Source organism: Passer domesticus, chromosome 5 (genome assembly GCF_036417665.1).
Source record: "Passer domesticus isolate bPasDom1 chromosome 5, bPasDom1.hap1, whole genome shotgun sequence".
NCBI classification, from domain to species: Eukaryota; Metazoa; Chordata; class Aves; order Passeriformes; family Passeridae; genus Passer; species Passer domesticus.
The window spans coordinates 42,559,526-42,580,143 of record NC_087478.1 but is presented as its reverse complement, the minus strand read 5'-3'; the positions used below and the strand labels follow the sequence as shown (position 1 = coordinate 42,580,143).

Here is a 20,618-nt window from a genome sequence, read left to right as displayed (position 1 = left end):
ATGTACATGAGATAATTATTTTCTGATTATTTAGAAGGATCTACTAAGAAGGCTTTATGAAGTCACTGGCATCTCTGCAGCAGCTAATGTTCCAAGCTAGCCCTTTCTATTAGAGGGCTGATGCCTAAAACTGTAGACTGGAACAAAGGTTTTTTTCCCTTTTCCTGAAGGAAAAAAGTGCTACATAACATAGAATACTACAAGAGGAAGAACATTTAAGCACTACAAAATGCTAAAGCAATGAAGTAGAATCAGACCAAACTTCTACTGTGATACAGCTATTCCAACTTATGTATGAACACAGTCTCCTCACTGAGTGGTAGTTGGGGACTGATTAAACAAGCAAAAAGACCCCCAAGAACCATGATTGCACACAGAAGTTATCAGATATCTGAGAATGGGGGATGATTTAGAAGAGCAAGTTACTGTGTCTTGGATGCTAAAAATTAACCAAGGTGGCCACAACAACAGGCTTAAACACAATCACTTGGCTGATGTAGAATTAAACATGGAACCAGGTGTCTGACAAGTGTAACAGAAGAAGAAAAACTATTTGTTTTCACAAATACCTCATGTAATATTTTTTATAAATATTTCATTAATACTTCAATATTCAAGCTCACCTTACTAGATTCTTAAAAGAAAAAAAAAAACAAAACATCCCACTCAAAATCACCCAACCCTAACACATCCATTTCTAGACTTCCCATTTTGACACAAGACTTGTATGGATTCACTTGACCAATGATAAGCCTCTGACCTCTTGAATTTAATCAGAGCACCCCATCCCTGTTACATCCTGATCTAAGACTAGTCCATTTGCTGACCAGGAATGCACACCTGCCTTCACTGACTCTGTTTTGTCAGTGTTGTTTAGCTGCTTTTAGTAGAAAATAACAGTCAAATCAAGTTAAGCATGTTCTATTACAGCCAAACATGTCACCTTCTGTAACTTTTATTTCCAATCAAAATTAACAGCAAAGTCCTGATGAACAAGAAGTTCTCTTTGCTATCGGTCTTTAGGAGGATTAGGATTCTTGCGTCTTCTATGATACCTAAAAGAAAAAAAAACGTTGCAGTGAGTGCAAGCTGTGGACAGCCTTTATTTTTTTGGTATTTCTGCCCCCATCTGAGGTTACACAAGGAAGTGAAATACAAGATACATGAGCACAATCCATCACCACTCATTAGATGTCATCTCTGTTGTTTGTGGAGTTACATAATGCTACTCATTTCTATTGCTACATCTGCTACAAGCACGCAATAATCCAATCAGTTCTAGAGCTGAATAGGCACAAGGCTGCTGTTTATTCTTAAACCTTTGTGTGAAGTTAATTTTATTACATGGTCAGACTTGCCTTTGGCTAAAATGATTGCTACAGAACAAAGATGTTCAAAGGAGCTGTGCCAGACTGTATGTTAAATAGTGTAATATTTTGCAGAAAAACTAAAAACCAAATTATTCTGAACAAATAATGAACCATACTTTCCTCATAATTATGCATGCTAAACAAGGCAGATCCTGTCTGATCTTCATCAAAGTGACAGCTACCCTTTGGTCATAAAAGTCCTATCTTTCCATTCCTTATATCTACTCCGAAAGCACCTTAATTAAAAAGTTTTCTATGGACGACAACAACAACAACAAAATTTGCCTGTATAATGTTTCCATAGCTATAAAATTAGCAGCTATCAAATGATGATGTAACATGGAGTGGAAGGGTGTAACACACACCAGAATGCTGCTTGTTTACATTAGTATACCTGAATGCCCAGAGTTCTTCTTTAAGCTCAATCATGTATATGTGCACCTCTCCTCCATTTCTGAATACAGGGCACACCAAAGAGCACTTTTCACCTTTCCAAATTAAAAACCTCTACTGTTAAGTTCTGAGAATCATCCCATTGAGGTTGCTAAGGAATAGGCAATGCATGTTTCCAAGCTGTATTTGGTTATGTCCATTGAGGGTATTTTACATATTAGATTCTGGTATGGAACTTAGTAAATTACTCAAAGCAGTAGCTAACTGGATGTATGAGAAATTTCTACACTGTCACATATTTTACAGAAAAGAAGTGGCAAAGTCTATCAAAGGAGCAGTGTTTAAAAAAACCCTCATTAAATACAGTCTTCCACTTATCCAACACTGCATTGAAAATTTTATGTAGCAGCCCAAATGCTAGAGGCATCTTGTCTGACATGACTCATCCTAGGTTGAACCTGGTCATTACATTATTCCTGTATTTCCCTTTACTTCCAAGAGAACAGACAAATTGAAAACACTTACTGTCCCACAGGATACCATCGATGTTTTGTTGTATAAAACATTTTGCTGAGCTCTTCAATTGTAGGACCTCTACTGTTCCTTAGCTCTTTTTCATCCAATCTGGATTTTAAGACTTGATCAAGGTTTTCTTCTTTATTATTCACTGGATCTGGCCGTGGTATGGGCTAGCAAAACAGTAATGTATTTGTATGTCCTGTTTCTCCTTGTTTAATTTAATTGAGAAAGTAAAAAAGCCAAGCTACATAGAAGTAATCTGTAATGCTATCTAACAGCCGGAACAAAAAAAATACAGAAAAACTCCTGCAATTGCACTGGCTGTTTATTGTCCCCACCTTCCCCCCCCAAATGAAACCACACCACCGTGGAGCAGATATGTCCAGCCACACCTATTTACCTTAGGTTCTACAGCTGATGACCCTACCCCTAAAACCAGCATTCCTGTAGTCCTTGTTGCAGATCTCAATCTCGCAATTCACTAGCTGAATCATCAGCTTCAGTTCCACTAACACAAAAGTATCCAAACCATTCCCAGTCAGAATTTTATTCACAGCAACCATCATCTGTCACTGTGATATTTTATGAAAATCATTTGCTACGATTTTTGTCCTATTCTAGCTGAGAAGCCTCAGAAAAGAAATGTAAACAATTAACTGATGGCTGTGGAATATGGTCTAGAGGTTGTTTACCAACAGGTGCATCATTGATTGGTCCATGTGAACTGTTTCTACTTAATGACCAACCATGGTCCAAATGTGTCCGACTCTCTGAGTCACGGGTTTTTATTATTCATTCCGTTCTATTCCTTTCTAGCTTTCTGATGGATCCTTTCTCTCTATTCTTTTTAGTATAGTTTTAGTATAGCATTTTAATATACTTTAATAAATAATATTATTTATAATATAATAAATCAGCCTTCTGAAACATGGAGTCAAGATTCTCATCCTGGAGACCCTCGAACACAACCACAACCATTATTGCTAAAAATCTTTTACAGGACATGTACCTTTGAGAAGAATGTCACTTCTAATTTTTTATGCAACAGGTAAAACCAAGTTGTTTGTTTTCAATTGGGAACATAACTACTACTACTATTATATGTATTTTCCCTTATTTTAGCCTTTTACACCTGTTTTTCTTGAGGTATGTGCAACTGACAGATTTAAAAATACTGCTATGTAATTTGAAGGCAAAAAGTGCTAAAATGGCTTAGGTTTCAATGGAGAATTTTCACACTGGGTACTTTAGCAACACAGCTGCCAGCTGGGTATTTTACTAGCACGTGAGAACTGGAAATTCAAACAAGTGTACACTAGAAAAATTTATCTAGGTGTTAAACCACAACACTAGATTTATTTTCATCAATGTAAACACATTGAAAGTACTACTGATAGATAAAAATCAATATTTAAAGTTCTTTGTGGCTTTTATGAACTCAGTGCTGAATGGAACTTAAAGTTCAAGTTGAAAACAGTAGCAGCAGTATTTCTCTGTATTCTCTTGTGCAGTAGGACATGTGAACCATAACCTGCATTCCAATCATCCTCTCTGAGTAGTACCCATGTAAACAGACACTATTTTCTCTGTAGTGCACAAGTGTTTTAGTACCTTCTTTAATTCTACTAAAGCTTCTGTATGCTGTGATACCTTTCTCACTCTGTAACCTTCCCTCAATTCAACCAAGAGTAAATTTCTCCTTGTGGCAGCAGCTATATTCGTCAGTCATTTACTTCACAGATGTGCTGATCACATACTAAAAAGTATTTCAAATTTAAAAAGATGCTCTAAAGACTCAAACCTATGAATTACTAAATGCCTTTACAAGAGTAAGAAATATAAATGTGCACACTTGGACATACTTTTGTATGCTCGTATGGAATCTCAAGCGAAGGGTGGTAGCAGACAATTGTCTTCGAATCGGAAGTCACTGCAAGTTCCACTTTGCTATCAAAATAAAAAAAAACCTCATAACTTTCACAAGTACTGAACAGCTGAGCAGCCCATGTCCCAGAGAAAACCGGATGTGACCCTGCATTTATGAATCATTAATAATCTTCTATAAAATAAGGGTCATAAATATTTGATCCAAACCTCAGTTTTTGTTTCCTCAGTCATCTTCCTTTTTCGATGAAGAAGAAAAAAAGGGCTAAAATAAATTATTAAAATAGCTGAAAATATGAGTTGGAAAAAAAATCCTAAACACACAAAATAGTTGCATATAAAAATCTAAACAGACGGGGATAATGATCTCTAGGACAGCATGGCTTTATGAGATGTATGGCATCTGTAATGAAATAACAGGAAACAAAGCTCTGTTTGGGGTTCTAACTTTTCTGTTACGTAAAAAATGCTGGACAAGAAGTTCTACTGAGAGTTTCATTGTGAGAATGTAACTTTTCTCACCTTCCTTCCCCTTCCCATGGCACATTTAGCTTCCTAAAACTGTGGTGTCATGAATTCAGTGTTTCTCACTATATTTGTATCATCTTTTCCCATTTCTACACAGGTTTCCCATGCAGTAGCACAAAAACACCTGCACCTTTTGTCTTAACAACAAGCATCAATGGAAATTACTACTTTAATTTTGTTCTTCCACAAACAAAACTGTAGGGGTACTGGCAATCATCAACATGTTTAGCATGAGTCCTGCATGACTTTTCATTACATTGAAACATTAACTTCACAATTATTACTATCAGAGACAGTACTTTAGCTGATATTATTACATATATCCAATACTGGTAATAGATGTGTTTGATATATTATATGATGACTTCAGGTCAGAGAGAGAAAGTAGCCCTGGAACATTACATGAAAAGGCCACACATCAAAGCATGTTTACATACCAGTTGTAGTCTTCAGGGAGAACTGAGTATGTAGATTTATGGCAAGCATGATACACAGCTCCATCTGCAATAAAACCCAAGTAAAGAACTCTAATGTGGAAACAAGAAGAGCTGTGCCCAATTAACAATGTTTACATTTTCAATTTTCATTGAGTCTTAATCAGGGATTATAATCATATTCACTTTTAGATTAACATAATGCGAATACTTTCTAAAAAGAAGTTCATTTTTAGTACACAGCTTTCTAGCAGTGTAATCAAAAAAACACAGTATCCAGGCAGCTATGACCTATACTTACCTTCCTAGATGTATTGTTTTCCTGAGTGAAATCACTATATGAACAACACACCTACCGAATTCACCATTAGGAAATATCCTTTATATAAGTAAAGAACCTTAGGACTTAGAGGGAAGGGTGTAATTTCATTCATAGCAATATTTATTATAAAAATCAAAAGGAGGGGCTCTGACTGGATATGTAGAGAAATGTTTTCATCATGAGGACAGCCAGCCAGGGATATTCAGACTCAGGCAGGTTTGTGAGTTCTCTGTCCTTGGAGATTTCAAAGACCCAGCCAGCCCTGAGCAACCCGATATGACTGCAGAGCTGACCCTGCTTTGAGCAGGAGCTTGGATCACAGACCACTCAAAGTCCCTTCTCCATGGTTTGATTCCTATTTTTTAATAGAATCATAGAACAGTTTAGGTTGGAAAAGACTTTAAAGGTCACAGAGTCCAAACACACCTAATACAAGGTGTTCCCTAGCCCCTCACACAGGCATCATCCTGTAGGCACTGCTTTCCACAACAACGCAGGCATGTAGGCCCAGGGCAGGGATGGAGGTGACTTCCACTGAGAACCCCCTTCCTTTATTGCCACAACCTGAGACGAATCCACGTGGAAGTTTCTGTGTCCTGTAAAGCTTTTTCAACAACTACACTTTAAGAACACAATTATGATCACAAGAAACAAGTCTTCACATATTCTGAGCTTTCTGTCAAGTTATAAAAAGGTTTCAACTTTATCTGACATTATTTTATTTAGACAATCTTTTAATACAAGTAGGATTCTTCATGGCTACTCCTACAACAGGGAGAGAGGATTCATTGTCAAGACTGCAAAGGCTGAAAAAGCCAAGAAGAAAATTTTGTGTAGCTATTGTCCTCTCAGAAATATTTTAGATGCAAACTCTCAAATTCAGAATTACTGTTAGCACTTCCACTCTTCAGTTCTTCTAATTGAACTGTTCTTAGTTATTAAGGAGTTGAGTTCTAGTAAACTGCAGCTTGTTTGTATGTCTTCCTAAAATTTCTTTCCTTCCTTGCCCACTTCTCTCTAAAATGTAACATCTCTATTCTATTTTCTCCATTACTGTCTTTTCTACCACCTTTACTATATTCTCTATGTCTTTCTATTGACATCTAAAACATGGACAAAAATCTAAGAAATAGTACTGCCTGTTTCTACTTCTTCTCTGTTTATGTTAAGTAATGAGATTTTACTGTAGCCTTTTCTCACCACTTTTCTAAATCTGAAAAAATCAATTTAAATCTTCAATGATAATCAGTGGTAAGAGGGTAGTATTTACAAGCTAATCAATAAATTTGGGGAGCACCCTACTTGGACCATGAAAGTTTTAAAAGCACAAAAAAAGAAAAAAACAAAGATATCCTTTAGATTACTATTAGAACACAGCACAGACTAACAGACTTGATTCTCTGTTCAAACAGAAAAATCACTTCCATGTTTCCATTACTTTAAACAGTACAGGAAAGAGGTTCTCAAGGAACAAATTTTAATATAGGACTTCCACAATTTCATCACTACTTACTCTGCAGTGGGACCTGCTTACAGGTTGCAGCTGAACGCATCCAAAGGAGGCTGGGCCATGCAGCTCTAAGTGACATTGCCATGGTGACAGCAGAGAGGAAACCAGTCCTGCACAAGATGGAACTCAAAGAACTTTTTCTCTGCAGAACACCCTGTGAAAGAAACCAGTTTCGTAACTATTCAGGATACAAAAGACTAACAATTAAATTTCTTGAATATCTTAAGGAAAAAAAAAGTGCAACATAATTTTTCATTGTCAATTGTTCAGAAGTCCTTATCACTTAGGATAATGGTACCTGTCTCCTTAACAGTCAAAAATAGCACAAGACTTTATTTACTGAGAGAGAGTCTTTGAAGGTTCAGCTTTAAAAAAAAAGCTTCCAGGCCTGTGCCTTCTCACAGGCTTTTCTACTGGTACTCACCCACCTAAAATTTGCATCCCTCCTTCTGCACATTCCATAAAACTACTCATGAAATATGCTTTTCTTGTTAACAATAAATATATAATAACAGTAAATATCGTCAACCAGTACAAAAATAGGAATATTTATAAACTACATTTGCTGGAGTTAAAAAACTCTCCAAATGCAGTTAATCAGTTTCATCCATCTCAGCAATACACCTGAAAACTCAGAAACACCATTTAGAATACCTTAAATGTTACCCAAAATTTCACAGAAGCAGGACACCTTATGTTTTCACTGTCTATTGAAAAAAAAAATTGCTTTAAATAGAAACTTATAATGAAACCTAAAAAAAATGTAATTGGAAACAGTTTAAAGACATACATATTAAAAAAAAAAAGAAAGAAAGAAACAAGAACCTTTTGAAAGTACTTCATATTTTGGGCTTCAGATGATCACCAAAAACGTTCATTTTCCAATTTCGACATATAATTATTGAGCATTCTCTTTATGTGTGCCAGTGCTGCTGAAGTCAGGGGAGCACCAACACTTACAGAGCTGCTCATACCTTGCCCTCAGGAGCTCATTACCACAAAGGGCGCGAGGAACGCGGCGGATCCCGGTCCGAGGACAGGGGTCAGCCCGTTCCCGGCCCCACTGCGAGACCGCTCCAGTTGGAACGGGAACAGCCCCGTTCCTGGGACAGCGCCCAGGAACCTCCAACGCGTGCGCCAGCGACACGCGGGAACACGGAACCCGAGGCTTAGAACTAACGAAGATATCCGGCACTACGAACAAAGCCACTACGCCGTCAGAGCACGCAAGCGTACCCGTTATAAAAGTGCCGAGCGTGCCGCACAGGCTCAGCCGCTCCGAACGCACGCAGAGGGTCCCGGTCCCGGTCCCCGTTCCCGTTCCCGTCCCCGGCCCGGCGCTCCCCGCGGGCACTGCCGGCCCCGCCCGGCCCCGCGGCGGAAGCGGCGCCCGCGCCCCTTCCGGCTCCGGCGGCGGCTCGGCCCGCGGCACGCCGGGACTCGTAGTGCGGGCACCGCACCGCCTCCGCCCGCCGCCCTCAGCGCTGCTCCGGCACCGGAGACAAGCCCTCAGCCCCTTCGTAATAACATGGCTGCAGGAAGAGCAGCGGTGCCTGGCCGGTCCGGGAAGCAAGCGGACACACAAACACATATTCACGGAATCGGTTAGGTTGGAAAGACCTCTGAAATCATCCAGTCCAATCTTTGACCCATCTACACCTTGAGACCTAGGCCATGGCAGTAACCGCCATGTCCGGTCATTTCTTGAACACCTCCAGTGATGCTCCACCACCTCTCTGGGGAACCTGTTCCAACATTTAACACTCGTTCCTGTGGAGGAATTCCTCATAACCTCCGTGGCTTGCAGCCACTTCCTCTTGTGCTGTTGTCCACAAGAACCTAGATTCATTACCTGGTGTGTAATAAATGAATTAGTTAGCCACTGTGGACAACACTGTCACAACCCCCACCTTATTACAACCTCTTTTCAGGTGGTTGTGGAGAATGAAGAGGCACCGAGGCTCCTCCAGGCCAAACACCCCCAGCTGCTCCTCATGGGACCCTGGGTCAAACACCGACTGCTCACTCTGGCGGTCCCCGTGCTGGGAGAGTCTGGGGAGCTCAAACCCACAGTGGAGCACGGAGGCAGCCTCAGCATTGGCAGCAGCTGTTCAGCTGAGGGAGGGGGCACAACGCCCCCGCTACAGGCAGCAGTGCACCTGCTGGTCCTGGGAATGTGCCAGCGTGCCACAGTCTTATATTAGCTGCAAAATAACTCCCTCCAGTCCCATAATTCGAAGGGACATCTCTAACATTATTGGTTATTTCAGAAGCTTGCAAGCATAGTCTGCTTGCTTTCCAGCTTAAATTACACAGTGGCTGCAGCAGCTTCCACTGTTCAGCCAGCCAGATCTTCACAGTACCTGTAACAATCTTCCACAGGGAAGGCCTGTGGATTTTATGTTGATGAAATTGCACGTTTCCAATATTCAAGGCATACAGAAAACTCACCTGAATGTCTCAGGCACACTGCTGCTCTGGGGCTATCTGCTGTACTTCTTTCATAGACTGAGTCACAAAGTGTTTCAAAGACAAGGTTATGTTTACACAACATTGATAAAAGACAAGAAGAAAAGACAAAAATCAATTGTCTGACCTGCTGCTCTAGTATCTGGAATGGCTCCAACACTTTAGGCATTTACACATCCACAAAGCCTCTAAGTCACATCAGCAGACTGTGTCTCCATTCCTGCATTCACAGCATTACCCTTTTGGACACTCTTGGTTAGTGTCTCCTGAAAGGCTCCAACCTCTTCCAGAAGGCTTCCAATGGTTGCATCTTTTCTGGTCATCGAGTGTGGCACTGCAATTTCGTGTTGTCATCAGTGAAAGCCTCACAGTTTCAGCAATGTTTAACTTTGGTCTGTAGTTGCAGAGTTGTAGTTACACTGGTAATTTCTAGCAGTATAGCAGAAGTATAGCCAGAAATCAGTAGTCAGGAGTTGATCACTCCCAGTAGTGCTGACAAAGGTTTCTTCTTGAGTATTCTTCTATATGAAGGAAGATGGAAGACCTCCATTTTGGGGCTCCCTGCAATATTAGATTCGTTACACCATAGAAAAAGGGGGCAGAGATGGGCCCAAATGTGTTACATACTACTTAGAGAGATGCAACCAAGGTGAGAAATCACAGCTCCACTACAAAGCTCCTCCAGATTTGTGGAGACAACTCACTTTGTAATTCCAGCAAGTTTCTGTGTGCAGATACAGAGGCATCTGATCTGGGCTCGTGCACCAAACAGAAGCAACACAGTTCTATGTATTTTCTGCTGTGTACTAGCTTATGATTCCCACAAGGAAATCCTTGTACTGTATAGGATGAGGGCAGCATCCTATACAATGAAGCAATCGTCCAATACAAGCAAGACAGTGGTTCTACTGATGGACAGATAAAACACTCTGAGGATTTTAAACTCAAGGACTGAGTGCTGAAAAAATAAAATGGCAATAAATTGTCTGAAACAAGTGCACTCTGGAAATTAAAAGAAAGGAATGAATTTTCATTTAAAGAGTGAGCTTCAGGAATATCTTGTCCATAGGCATAGTGGGGGTAAACAGAGTTATTTAAAAGTCAGTGTTTTCAGGAGCAATTTGTGACAATGTGGAAACTGCTCAGGATTCTTGACTTTCTCCTGGTCAGCTGCAGTGTGACACACCTGTATTTAAATGCAATGTGTGCTACTTGTGAGTGTTTGTGTGTGAACCTCTGACAAGTACATTAGGTCTTCATTTCCTTCCTAGGAAATACTAAGTAAAATTAAGGCTTCTCTGAATTTTCTCAAAGATGCTTATAACTTAATTGTCATAGCTTCTTTAAAAGATTGCCTAAACTCAGGGATGATGATGACCATGGTTGACAACTCTCATTCTTAGCTGCTTTCTCAAAAGGACATTTTTCACCCATGCAGAAGACAAAAACTCGAAATCAACTCCCTTCACAACAGAAGACCACTGTAAATGTCACCTGTTTCTTTTTCCAGTGCAAGACACTTTCTAAAATCTTCTCTATATGGAGCTGCAACTTCTAAAAAAAAATTAAAAACCTCCCTAGCCCCTTAAGAGATTGCCTCCCAATACAAAATACTAAAACTTGATATGCTTGAGTATACTAGTCATGATTACAATATAAGACTTCTGTGGTACTCCTACATTACTGTTTCCTACATAAATTTATTTGCTTTAATAAAGACAATTTTCACTCTTCAGTGCCATTTGTACCTCCTGAGGACTGCATACAGACACGTACTTGCAGGTACGTGTGCTCTCCTCAGACACAAGTTTGAAAAAGTGCAGTTTCTAATGTTCCTGATGAATGTGACCAAAAGTCTCCTAATGCTGGGATATTATAGGCCGGTGGCATTGAGTTGTTAATGGCTATGAAGCTAATTCATTAATGAGATTGTAAAGATCAACAAAAGCTTTAATTTGAAGCTACAGTCTGTACTGCTTGTTTTCAATGACATACTTTTTTTCTGTAAGGATTTTATTCTGGCAATGTGTGCTTTTAGAACATCCCTGTAATGACAAATCTTGTAACTTAAATCCTAGTTCTGAGAAGCTGCAATTGAAGGTACCACAGAACTTTTCTTTTTATTTTTTAAAAGCTGAACCACATACCCTGTTAGGCTTCCAGGCTATTTTTAGGTGGTTTCTATAAAAAGATTTTTAGGAGATAGTAGATGAGGTCTACCCCCTCCCTGACGCATAATGTTCTGCAAGTGTATTCTTAGCAGCATGTTCTGACAGATTACAGCTTTCCAAAGGGAGATGGGAATTGCTTAAGGACAGCTCAGAAGCGTGACTACACACTTCTCCAGCATGTCTGGAGATGGGGTTATTAATAACTGCCAAGGCCCTTGCCTGCCTCAGCAGCTTGTAGTCAGCAAAGAGGGGAGTCGCTCCGTCTGTATTCGCTCAGCAGGAAGACTGCTCTTTCCTTTACCTCTGGAGATACTATGGAGGCACTACTGCTGAGTTCCAGACCTCTGGGACTTCATGTCTCTGGAAACCTGGAAAGTGTTGTTTCTAGGTTGCTCTCTTACTGAAGATAAACCACCAACCTGCTCTTACTCCAACAGTCAATTACAAACTTCTCCAGGAAATGCTCCAGCTGATCAGATGGCTGAGCTGTAGTCAGGCTGCAAACGCTATGTAGTGATGAGGGCAGGACTATGTTGGTTGGCTCTGTTTTAGAAGAACAAATTTATAAATCAGTGATATCATCTGCACTGGCATGGGTTTTGTGTCAGCAGTTGCATACACACACACACACAGAGCCCTTCTGAGAAATGGAAAATTAGGACCTGGCTGTTCTAGCTCTTTTGCTGCAGTGGCATATTTAGGAAATTGTTTCTTAGGAAAATCATTCAGGTTAGATCATTGGCAAACTGAATATAATACACATTTATTGTTTTAATAGAAACCAATGTTTCAAAATATTCCTAGGAATAAGCATTTGGCTTCCTTTATTTCCTTTTAAACTGGCAAGGTATGACACAATCATACCTAGAAGTTGACCTGAATTTGTGAATGGATGAATGTGTTTCATTGCAAAGGTTGTGTCTTAACAATGGGGATGGACAGATCTCTGCTCCTGGAATGCTGTATCTTAATTTCTATGAGATTATCCTATAAATGTAGAAATCAAATTTCTAATGAGACACTGTAGTTTAGTTATGATCTTAATTCTAAAGTTTTCTCAAGTTATGTTGTCGACAGACAGATTTCTGTTTTAAGTCATACACCCAGAGTAAACATCAAGGCTTATGTCAGTAGGCCCTCTTTATTCTTTAGCATATCTTACACCATCTCATCACTGGTCCATCCTGTTACTGATAAGGAGGAAGCTGAAACTGTAAATAACAGGTGACAAAACTACAGTGCCTCAGCAGTCATATGCAGCCTAAATAATTTGTGTTCCTGTTGATTACCATAGTTCAAGGAAACAATATTGTCTTTATTCAAGCAGCCCCTTAATGAAAAAAAAATCAAAAATTATTTGCTACAATGAAGGCTCCTACTCATAGCACTCCATTTTGATGTTCTAAGTTGGTAAAACATATAACTGGTGGGCCTTTTTTCTTCTCTCAGTACAGTTTCACCCAGTCCTGCCAGTTCAGATAATTCTGAAATTGTCCAATGACACTTAAAATTACTGCCAAATGAAAAACACTGCACTTCTGTGCCTTAGTTTCCCCTTTTGTACACAGGCATCATAGCAACTCTTGTGAAATTACTCTGGGATTTACTGAACATTTTTAATATAAAATTTGGATATTACTGTGAATATTCATTCTGTATGTGTACATACATACATCTGGTTTTTGCTGTAGAACAGATTTTCTACAATACTTGGCAAAATATAGAAATGCTTTTATGCAAAAATAAAGAATCTGGGTTTGAAAGAGAGTTGTAATTACAGTAAAACTTCTATAAGATTGCAAAGAGGGCTAGGAGGAGGAAATAAGATTAGTCAGCCACAGGCTCAGCTGGCCTGGATGCACCACTCAGTGAGTAATTCGATGGTAATTTGATGACACCAGAAGCTGTCACAGGAAGATGGTCAGCAGCTGTATTGAATTGTTCTGGGTGTATTAATTGCCTAATTGCAATTACTTCTTCACCTTCCTTGCCTATAGGAGCATTATAGAACACTTTGTTGATGAATAAGGTGGTTGCCTAACTTTGTTCTTAGGGCCACTGTAATGCTGGCAGTGGTGTGATAATCACAGATTTGGGGGAGAGCACTGTGCTCTCTCTCCATCCCGGCGTTTGCAGTGGTGCAGTGGGACGAGACTGGCTCAGCCAACAGAACAGGTCACTGCTGTGGGAAGGGATGGTCCTACACCTGCACCATCCCACTCTGCTTCCTGCTGCTTCTCTTGTGCCAGCTCTGATGCCTCAGGGAGCTGGTCAGAAGGGTAACTTAGCAAAAAAAAAACCAACCCAACAACAACCCCCTCTACCCCAGTAGATAGATACCAATAACAAGAGTGGATCAGGACTACAGGGCAGGGAAGGGGAGCAGGACCTCAGTGCTGCCTGCAGCTTCTCCAAAGGGCTGAGGGGCATCCAAAGCTGAGTTAATTACTCATGGATACTATAGGTACAATTTCACTCCCATTTCCATTACCTCTTGTTGTCTGGGGCTTGCCAGACCCCACTGTAAGACAAACCAGTTCACCAGTCCAGCAGAGGCCTAGACTGAATGGCTGTTTTTCTGCCAAGTTAGTGTATTGCATCAGCTCAGAATGAACAGCGGGGAAAATGCCATGTGTAAGGAAGGAAGGGAGGAGTGAGATGGGAAAGGGAAGAAAGAAGCCCTCTTTTTAAGAGATTGACTCAGATGTTTAGGTCTAACTTAACCTCAAGTATGTGGTTTCACACTACCCCTAAAACAGAGAACTATAGACTGTCCTTTTCTCACACCCTCAGGCACGGGTTCCTGTCCTTGTTTATGCCTCACCTGTACAACTGTGTGCCCGTGGTTCACAGCAGCTCACCCAGGAACCATTTGTGCTTTTGATCAGCTCTTCTTAGCTGAGATCATGGTGTGAGCTGAGGGAACAGCAGTGTGGCAGAGGAGGAGGGCAGTAGCCCTCTGAACAGCCATGCAAATAAAAAGTGGTGTGCCCTTGACATGAAACTACACACTCAGTAACCACTGTGGAGGCAGGCCTTGGTGGAGCTGGGCTGTAGGAATGAATGCCCATTTGAATGGGGACTACAGGTGACAGTCTACAGCTGGTATTCTGGAGTAGCCAGTTTGGATGGCTTTTCCAGCCCAATACTCAGGGATACTCAGGGATCTCTGCAGCAATCCTTCTGGGAGCTAAAATGGCTTAGGGGAACAATCTAAATCTTTGTACACAGGACAACAGAAATCAATGTTTTTGTTCACTGCCATCTCCTGATCAAGTGGACTTCAAAAGCCCTTTCATAAAAGAAGCTAGGAGATGTATAATGAAAACTCCCAGGATGTGACAGACCACTTGTTGTGCAACAAAAGCTGTCAAAACATAATAAGCCAGATTAACTTGCTGCAGTTTCTGACTGAAGCAAGATTCCTGGTCTACAACACTTGAAAGGGGCCACTGAATTCAACACTGATGAGCATTTATTGGAGCCAACCGTGTTTCACTCTGTCGTTGCATCACACAGACCTTCAAGAAACTTTTGGCCCATTTTTTCTTCCATATATGCCAGTCCTCTAATGGACAATATTCTGGGAGAAGTGTAAAAGAGAAAAAACAAAAAGGGGTGAAGACAGAAACAAAGAGAAACAATTCAGCATGCACTGTAACAAAATACATGATTTTCCAATTACTTTTGTCTTGAGGGTATGGGCCAGTGAAGATGCTTTGGTATCTAAATAAGTGTTGGAGTCATGGAGTCTTTCTCCTGGATTTGCCATTGCCAGAGAACTTTACTTTTTACCAGAGTACACAGAAATTATGTCCTGTTTTAAACCGGAAGAAAACATTTGACAGGGAATTATACGTACATAGGGTGCTATTCCTGGCTGTGCTGCTGGCCTGCTGAGAAAGCTATGGGGAATTAGTTCATTTTTCTGTGCTTTTGTTTCCCATAAATAATGATGCACATTCTTAGATGTTACTATGCAGCTGTCCTAGTATGCTTATGCAGTGATTATACTCCAACGTTTACGATATTCCTCTTTCTGCTGAAAAAGGAGGCTCGCTATCCAGGTGTTACTAAGACAAAGATCACAGAATTGTTAGGGGTGGAAGATCCTATTTCCAACCTCCCTGCCAAGGCAAGGTCACCAGGAGCAGGTGACACAGGAACATGTCCAGGTGGGTTTGGAATGTCTCCAGAGAGGGAGAATCCACACCCTCCTCGGGCAGCCCCTTCCAGTCTCTGCCACCCTCAGCCTCGAGAAGTTCCTCCTCATGTTGAGACGAAACTTCTTGTGTTTTAGTTTATGGCCCTTGCTCTTTGTCCTGTTACTGGGCACCACTGAAAATAGTCTGTCACTATTCTCTTGATACCTACCTTTGAAATATTTTTATGTATTGATGAGATCCCTTCTGTCTTTTCCTCTCTAGACTCAATAGGCCCAGCTCCCTCAGTCTCTCCTCGTTCGAGATGTGCCAGACCCCTCATCGCCTTTGTGGCCCTTTGAAGGCTCTGTCAGTAGCTCTGTGTCTCTTAGGTACCGGTGCTCTAAGGGACCTTTGAGACGGCTTTAGGGACACTCACAGAAGCCAAAAGCCAGGGCCGGGCAGGCGTTCCTCGCTGCCAGCGCACGCCCCGTGCCCAGGTCTCCATCGTGCCCGCGCCGGGGCCGCCCCCGCGCGCCGATCCCTTCATCCTACATTTCCCGGCGTCACGCGCGCAGGGCGGTGCCACAGGAAGCGCGGCGCGGGTCTTTCCGGCCGTGCGCGCGCCCCGAGCGGAGGCGCGCCCCGAGCCTGCACCGACGAGACAAGATGGCCGGGCTGCCCCGCAGGATCATCAAGGTACGGCCGCGCGCCCCGCCCGCCGCGCGCCGCTCCGCCGTGCCCCGCCGGCAGCGCCGGGCGCGCCGGGCCGGGCTCCCGCGCGGAGGGCAGCGCCGCGCCGCGCCGGGCGCCGCTTCCGGTGCCCGGGAGCAGGGCCGCGCTGGGGCAGGGCCGCCTCGCCGGCCTCCTCCCGCCCCTGCCGGGCGACGGGCGCCTCGCTGCCGTGCCGTGCCGTCCCGTCCCGCCCGCGCCGCTTCCCGCCGCCGCCGCGGGGGCCCCGCGCGCTGTGCCGGCGTGCGCGGGCGGCGGGAGCGGCCGGGCCCTCCTGGCGGGCGCGGGCCCGCGCCCTTTGCGGGGATTGCTCGGGCGGCGGCGGCGCCCCGCGGCCCCCGGTGCTGCCGAGCGCTGGTATCCGCGCAGCCTTCGGTCCGGAGCTCGCAAGGCAGGGGGCACACCCCCCTGTGATTTTGCCCGCCCTGCGGCTCCTCACGGGGGGCTTCCGCCAGGCCCCGGCTTCCCGGCACAGCTCTCGGCGTGCTTGGGCCGGGGGAGGGCGGCGGCGGCGCCGTGCTCGCCTTGCTGCTGTGCGGTGAGGGACCGGCACAGCGAGCACTAAACCTGGGCCACGGCTGTGCGGGCGGCGGGACACCGGCACCGGCGTGCGCGCTGGGACAGCCCGGTTACTGCTGCGCTTGCCCGGAGCTGTCGGCCCTTCCCCTGTTAAGGTGTCGTGCTGGCCCTTCGGTATCACGTTCCGACTTTGATTTGCCCAGCCTTGCAAGGGCTCTTAACTTTGGGGTACTTTCAGCAGATCCTCCGAATTCAGTTCCAGCTGAAGACTTGAGTAATTTGGAGTCACTTACTGGAGATACAGGTAGCTGTCTTGCAAGCTATGAAAGCATAGCTCGGACATGTAGCTCATGTAGTTGTTCTTGCCGCGCTGCTGTCTCCTACTCGATTTGTAATGGTGCGAAATGAAGCCCTCGAATGGGTGATCATTCTCTTTACAAAAGTAATTAAGTGATTCCAGTAGGTTCGTTAGCCCTCACAGGAAATGATAGCATCATCATAGCTTGTTGCAAGTAAATGGATGTTCTGTTGGTTGGCAACTATTGTAAATAAATTAATTTAGAAAGTGTTAAATAGTGGATAAAAAGAAATACGACTATTTTGCCTAAGAAAATAGGTGATACTGATAATGAGGTAAAATAAGGCAGAAGTAGCCTTCTGTAGCCTTATCTTCTGTGAAACAGAACTAAGCTACGATTAGTGCTCAGAATTGTAAGTAGTAAAAATAAAGAAGACCAATCTTACAGATTTTGACACCTATCCAGCTGCCTGAGTGCACAGCATGCTAATCTGAATGTATTTCAGGTGTGATAGGGAGCAGTGATTCATAATACAGTGGAACTGGTATTTATCACAGAGTTGCAGTAAGAGCTCAGTCATGAGGCTGGTGTCTGTGTTAAATTTTCGTTGCTCTTGACACGTCCCCAGAATACAACTGAGAAGTGCACCTCTCTATGCTGGTGCATAAATTTTGTTCTTGGTACTTTTGTTTTCTTCGTGCTTTTCTAGGAAAAAACGTTGGCACAATTTACAAAACTCACTTCAAAAATGTGTGATGATGTGGGACTGTTTCTTTTCCTCCTGGAGAAGAGAAGTGGAGGGCTAAAGAGAGTCCTAGAAATTCCAGATTTTCTATGAAGGATCCCCCTTAGACATATGGTGGATTGGGTATTTCCATGTATGCATTGGAAGTTGTCTGCAGCCAGTCTAGAGTTACTAAATCTTAGCTTGGCTGTGTTAGGTGATCAGCTCTTCAGCTCCTGTGCTGTGCATGCCTTAGGTTGCCACATGTGTGTATGATCTAGGACTTGAGTCTGACTAGTTACTACAGCCTCAAAAATGTGCAGAGTCATGTCTTGAAATATCACAGCTGCAGAGATGCAGACCCAGAAATATGCCTGCTTAAGTCTTTCAGAGTCTTGAGTGAGAATTGTCATGCCAATTTTGACTCATTGTTAAATTTCCTATTCTGGATGCCTTAGAGGGAGGGGAGGGAGTGAACTCAGTTGCTAGTGAGAATTGAAAAGATCAGGAAAGGAAATGGAAGAGAGAGATAGGAAAGAGCTGAGTAATGGTAAAATAACTTCAGTAAAGAAAATTAAATCTTCAAGCTATGAGCAGCAATAAATTTCATTATAAATAAATGGCATAGGTTACTTTTAGGAAAAGACCTTCTCCCTTTTTGCCACATGCACCCCTTGTGTTGTCATCCAGGAGAGACCCTCGATGGCTGCCTGGGGCTAGGAGAGCGTACTTGGGCTGAAATGAAGTCCTGAGCCTGGCTGGCCGCTCCGAATGCAGTTGGCATTCCCTGTCTTGAGCGACTGCTGGCAGATGGCCGGGCTCTCAGGTTGACTTGCAGCCCTGTGCTCCTCAGCCTGCGTCTTTGCTATGCAGACTGTCACCCAGCCCAGGAGAGAGCAGGAGCTTTCCTTGCAGTGGCAAGAGCTCTGTTTATGTTTCCAATACTCTCTTCAAGTTCAATGAAAAGGTGACAGTATGGGTATTGTAAAGCAGTTCTTGCAGAAGATAGAGAATTATTTCCAATTTGCTGTCCTCAGATTACTTAGAAATGGACTTTATTTAAGTGTGTGTGGGAATGGTCTGTACATTCAAAAGATGACTTGCTTTAGAATTGTGACTGTTAGCACATCACAAATGTTGAGTAGAAGGCATTGGTTCAGGTGGTTTTGAATCTTTAAAGACATAATCAGAATTGGAAGACCTTGAGTCTTTTGAATAGAGGTGTTTTTATTTTCTTCAGCAGTTCAACACCAGGGGTCCTATGAGAATCTTCTTGACAGAAAAACCTATTAATGTAAGATAAAATGAAAATGTGTTATTGGCGCATTTACATAGCTGTGTGGTTTTTATGCTGTAAACTTCTTTCCAAAAAGTGACTATTTCCAGTATTAAAAGGTGAGCCTTTGCAACAGACAATAAATAAGCCCAGTGACTTTTACTTTCAAGCACTTATTCCATCAATTCTTGCCCATGTTGCAAAGTCACGTACCTCCAGTCGAGTAAGGAATTGAATTGCATCTGAATTTTTTTCTTGGCTGACATTCAATCCACCTCATTGCTGTGTCAAGTGCAGTCAGAGTATGTGAATGGAATGGGTAATATTGCCCCATATCATCTTTTAAAGTTTTTCCCCTGCTGTTTTCATTGCTGCAGTGATCTCATCATTCATGATTTGGTGCACAGGTCTCTAAGTTGACTGTAGCCAGTTGTTATTAGTGCTTCTGTTACAATCACTGCAGCTGCTCCGATCATGAAGTAACCATCTGAAGGAGTAGCTGAGGCTACTTCAGATTTTTTTTTCTAATGAATTTATCAGTGTTAAATTACAGAGGCTTTGATTTCCTCCCCTGCACGATACTGTGGTGTTGTCTGAGATGCACATTCCTTGCTATTTACTGTGTGAAGCTATTTTTATTATCTGCAGTGAACTCCTGCTTGCTGTATTTTTTTAAACTCTGGGAACTCTTGGATTGCTAGCTACAAATGCTGCTTCAAAATGTAAAATTTCTGGGAGGTTTTATGGAGATTTTCTTGGTGTGTGTGATGCTAGGCACTTAGAGCATTCTATAGTAGAGGTCGGTATAATCAGACATATATTTGAGGTTTTTTCCTAATATAAATCAGGTATTTATTCAGCAACTGGAACTTTCTAGACGTTCTTTAAAAGTGTTACTGGCAGCCAACTTGAAGTTTCTTACTTTTCCTTGAAAGCTGTGAATTTTTGAGGCATGGACTTCTGTCCCCACATGAAAATTTAAGTCACTGCTACTTTTTGATTTCTGTGACATGTCTGACCACTTTATTTCCTGAGTAAAAAAAAAAAAAAAAAAAAAAGACTTGAGCTAAACCTAATACCTTTTTGTGGTATTTTGTATTTCTTTGGTTAGGCACAGAAAACATTACTTCTGAAGAATGCTGTTCTTTAGCATTTGTCAGAGAATGTTATGTCTTTTTGCACTTTGTATACCATTTGAATCTTGTGGATAACTTAAAATTTGATAGAAGGGTGAAAATTTTGCAAATTTTCAGAGGTGTTTTTGTACATTTCTTAAAACCATCTTCTCCATGCTCCTCTCTCCCCCTTCCCCTCAAGTGTAGAAAG

At 42.3% G+C, this 20,618-nt stretch overlaps 2 protein-coding genes across 12 annotated transcripts in view; one reads left to right on the top strand and one right to left on the bottom strand.

Annotated features, from left to right (window-relative positions):
- UBE2N (ubiquitin conjugating enzyme E2 N) overlaps positions 1–20,618 on the top strand; it is a 52,127-nt gene that overhangs the window by 16,511 nt on the left and 14,998 nt on the right. Inside the window, exon 1 of one of the 5 annotated variants that reach the window (XM_064419716.1) lies at positions 16,302–16,441. The exons of the other annotated variants lie outside the window; for them this stretch is intronic. Within the exon in view, the coding sequence (XP_064275786.1) occupies positions 16,412–16,441 (30 nt within the window). The 5' untranslated portion in view covers positions 16,302–16,411. Of the gene's footprint in view, positions 1–16,301; positions 16,442–20,618 lie in introns of those variants that run through there. 5 annotated transcript variants of the gene reach the window in all.
- Positions 940–16,211, bottom strand: MRPL42 (mitochondrial ribosomal protein L42). Of its 7 annotated transcripts, none has more exons than XM_064419717.1 (6): positions 15,975–16,211; positions 6,964–7,114; positions 5,132–5,195; positions 4,145–4,229; positions 2,289–2,452; positions 940–1,055 (listed from the first exon to the last, which is right to left on the bottom strand). In XM_064419717.1, the coding sequence occupies exons 1-6, from the start codon at positions 16,083–16,085 to the stop codon at positions 1,010–1,012; spliced, it is 621 nt and encodes a 206-aa protein (XP_064275787.1). In that variant the 5' UTR covers positions 16,086–16,211; the 3' UTR covers positions 940–1,009. The 7 variants fall into 7 exon arrangements, with proteins under 7 accessions (XP_064275787.1, XP_064275788.1, XP_064275789.1 ...); XM_064419718.1 differs by lacking the exon at positions 15,975–16,211 and adding an exon at positions 9,557–10,248; XM_064419719.1 differs by lacking the exon at positions 15,975–16,211 and adding an exon at positions 8,581–8,628.

What these genes read in the sequence shown, in the direction of transcription:
- MRPL42 (XM_064419717.1), bottom strand. Translation starts at nt 16,085, where the DNA reads ATGAGGGGTCTGGCACATCTCGAACGAGGAGAGACTGAGGGAGCTGGG. An exon ending in TACATAAAAATATTTCAAAG is followed by an intron (nt 7,115 to 15,974) that starts GTAGGTATCAAG and finishes TTTCTTTCACAG; the next exon opens with GGTGTTCTGCAGAGAAAAAG. An exon ending in TAAGCAGGTCCCACTGCAGA is followed by an intron (nt 5,196 to 6,963) that starts GTAAGTAGTGAT and finishes GTTTTATTGCAG; the next exon opens with ATGGAGCTGTGTATCATGCT.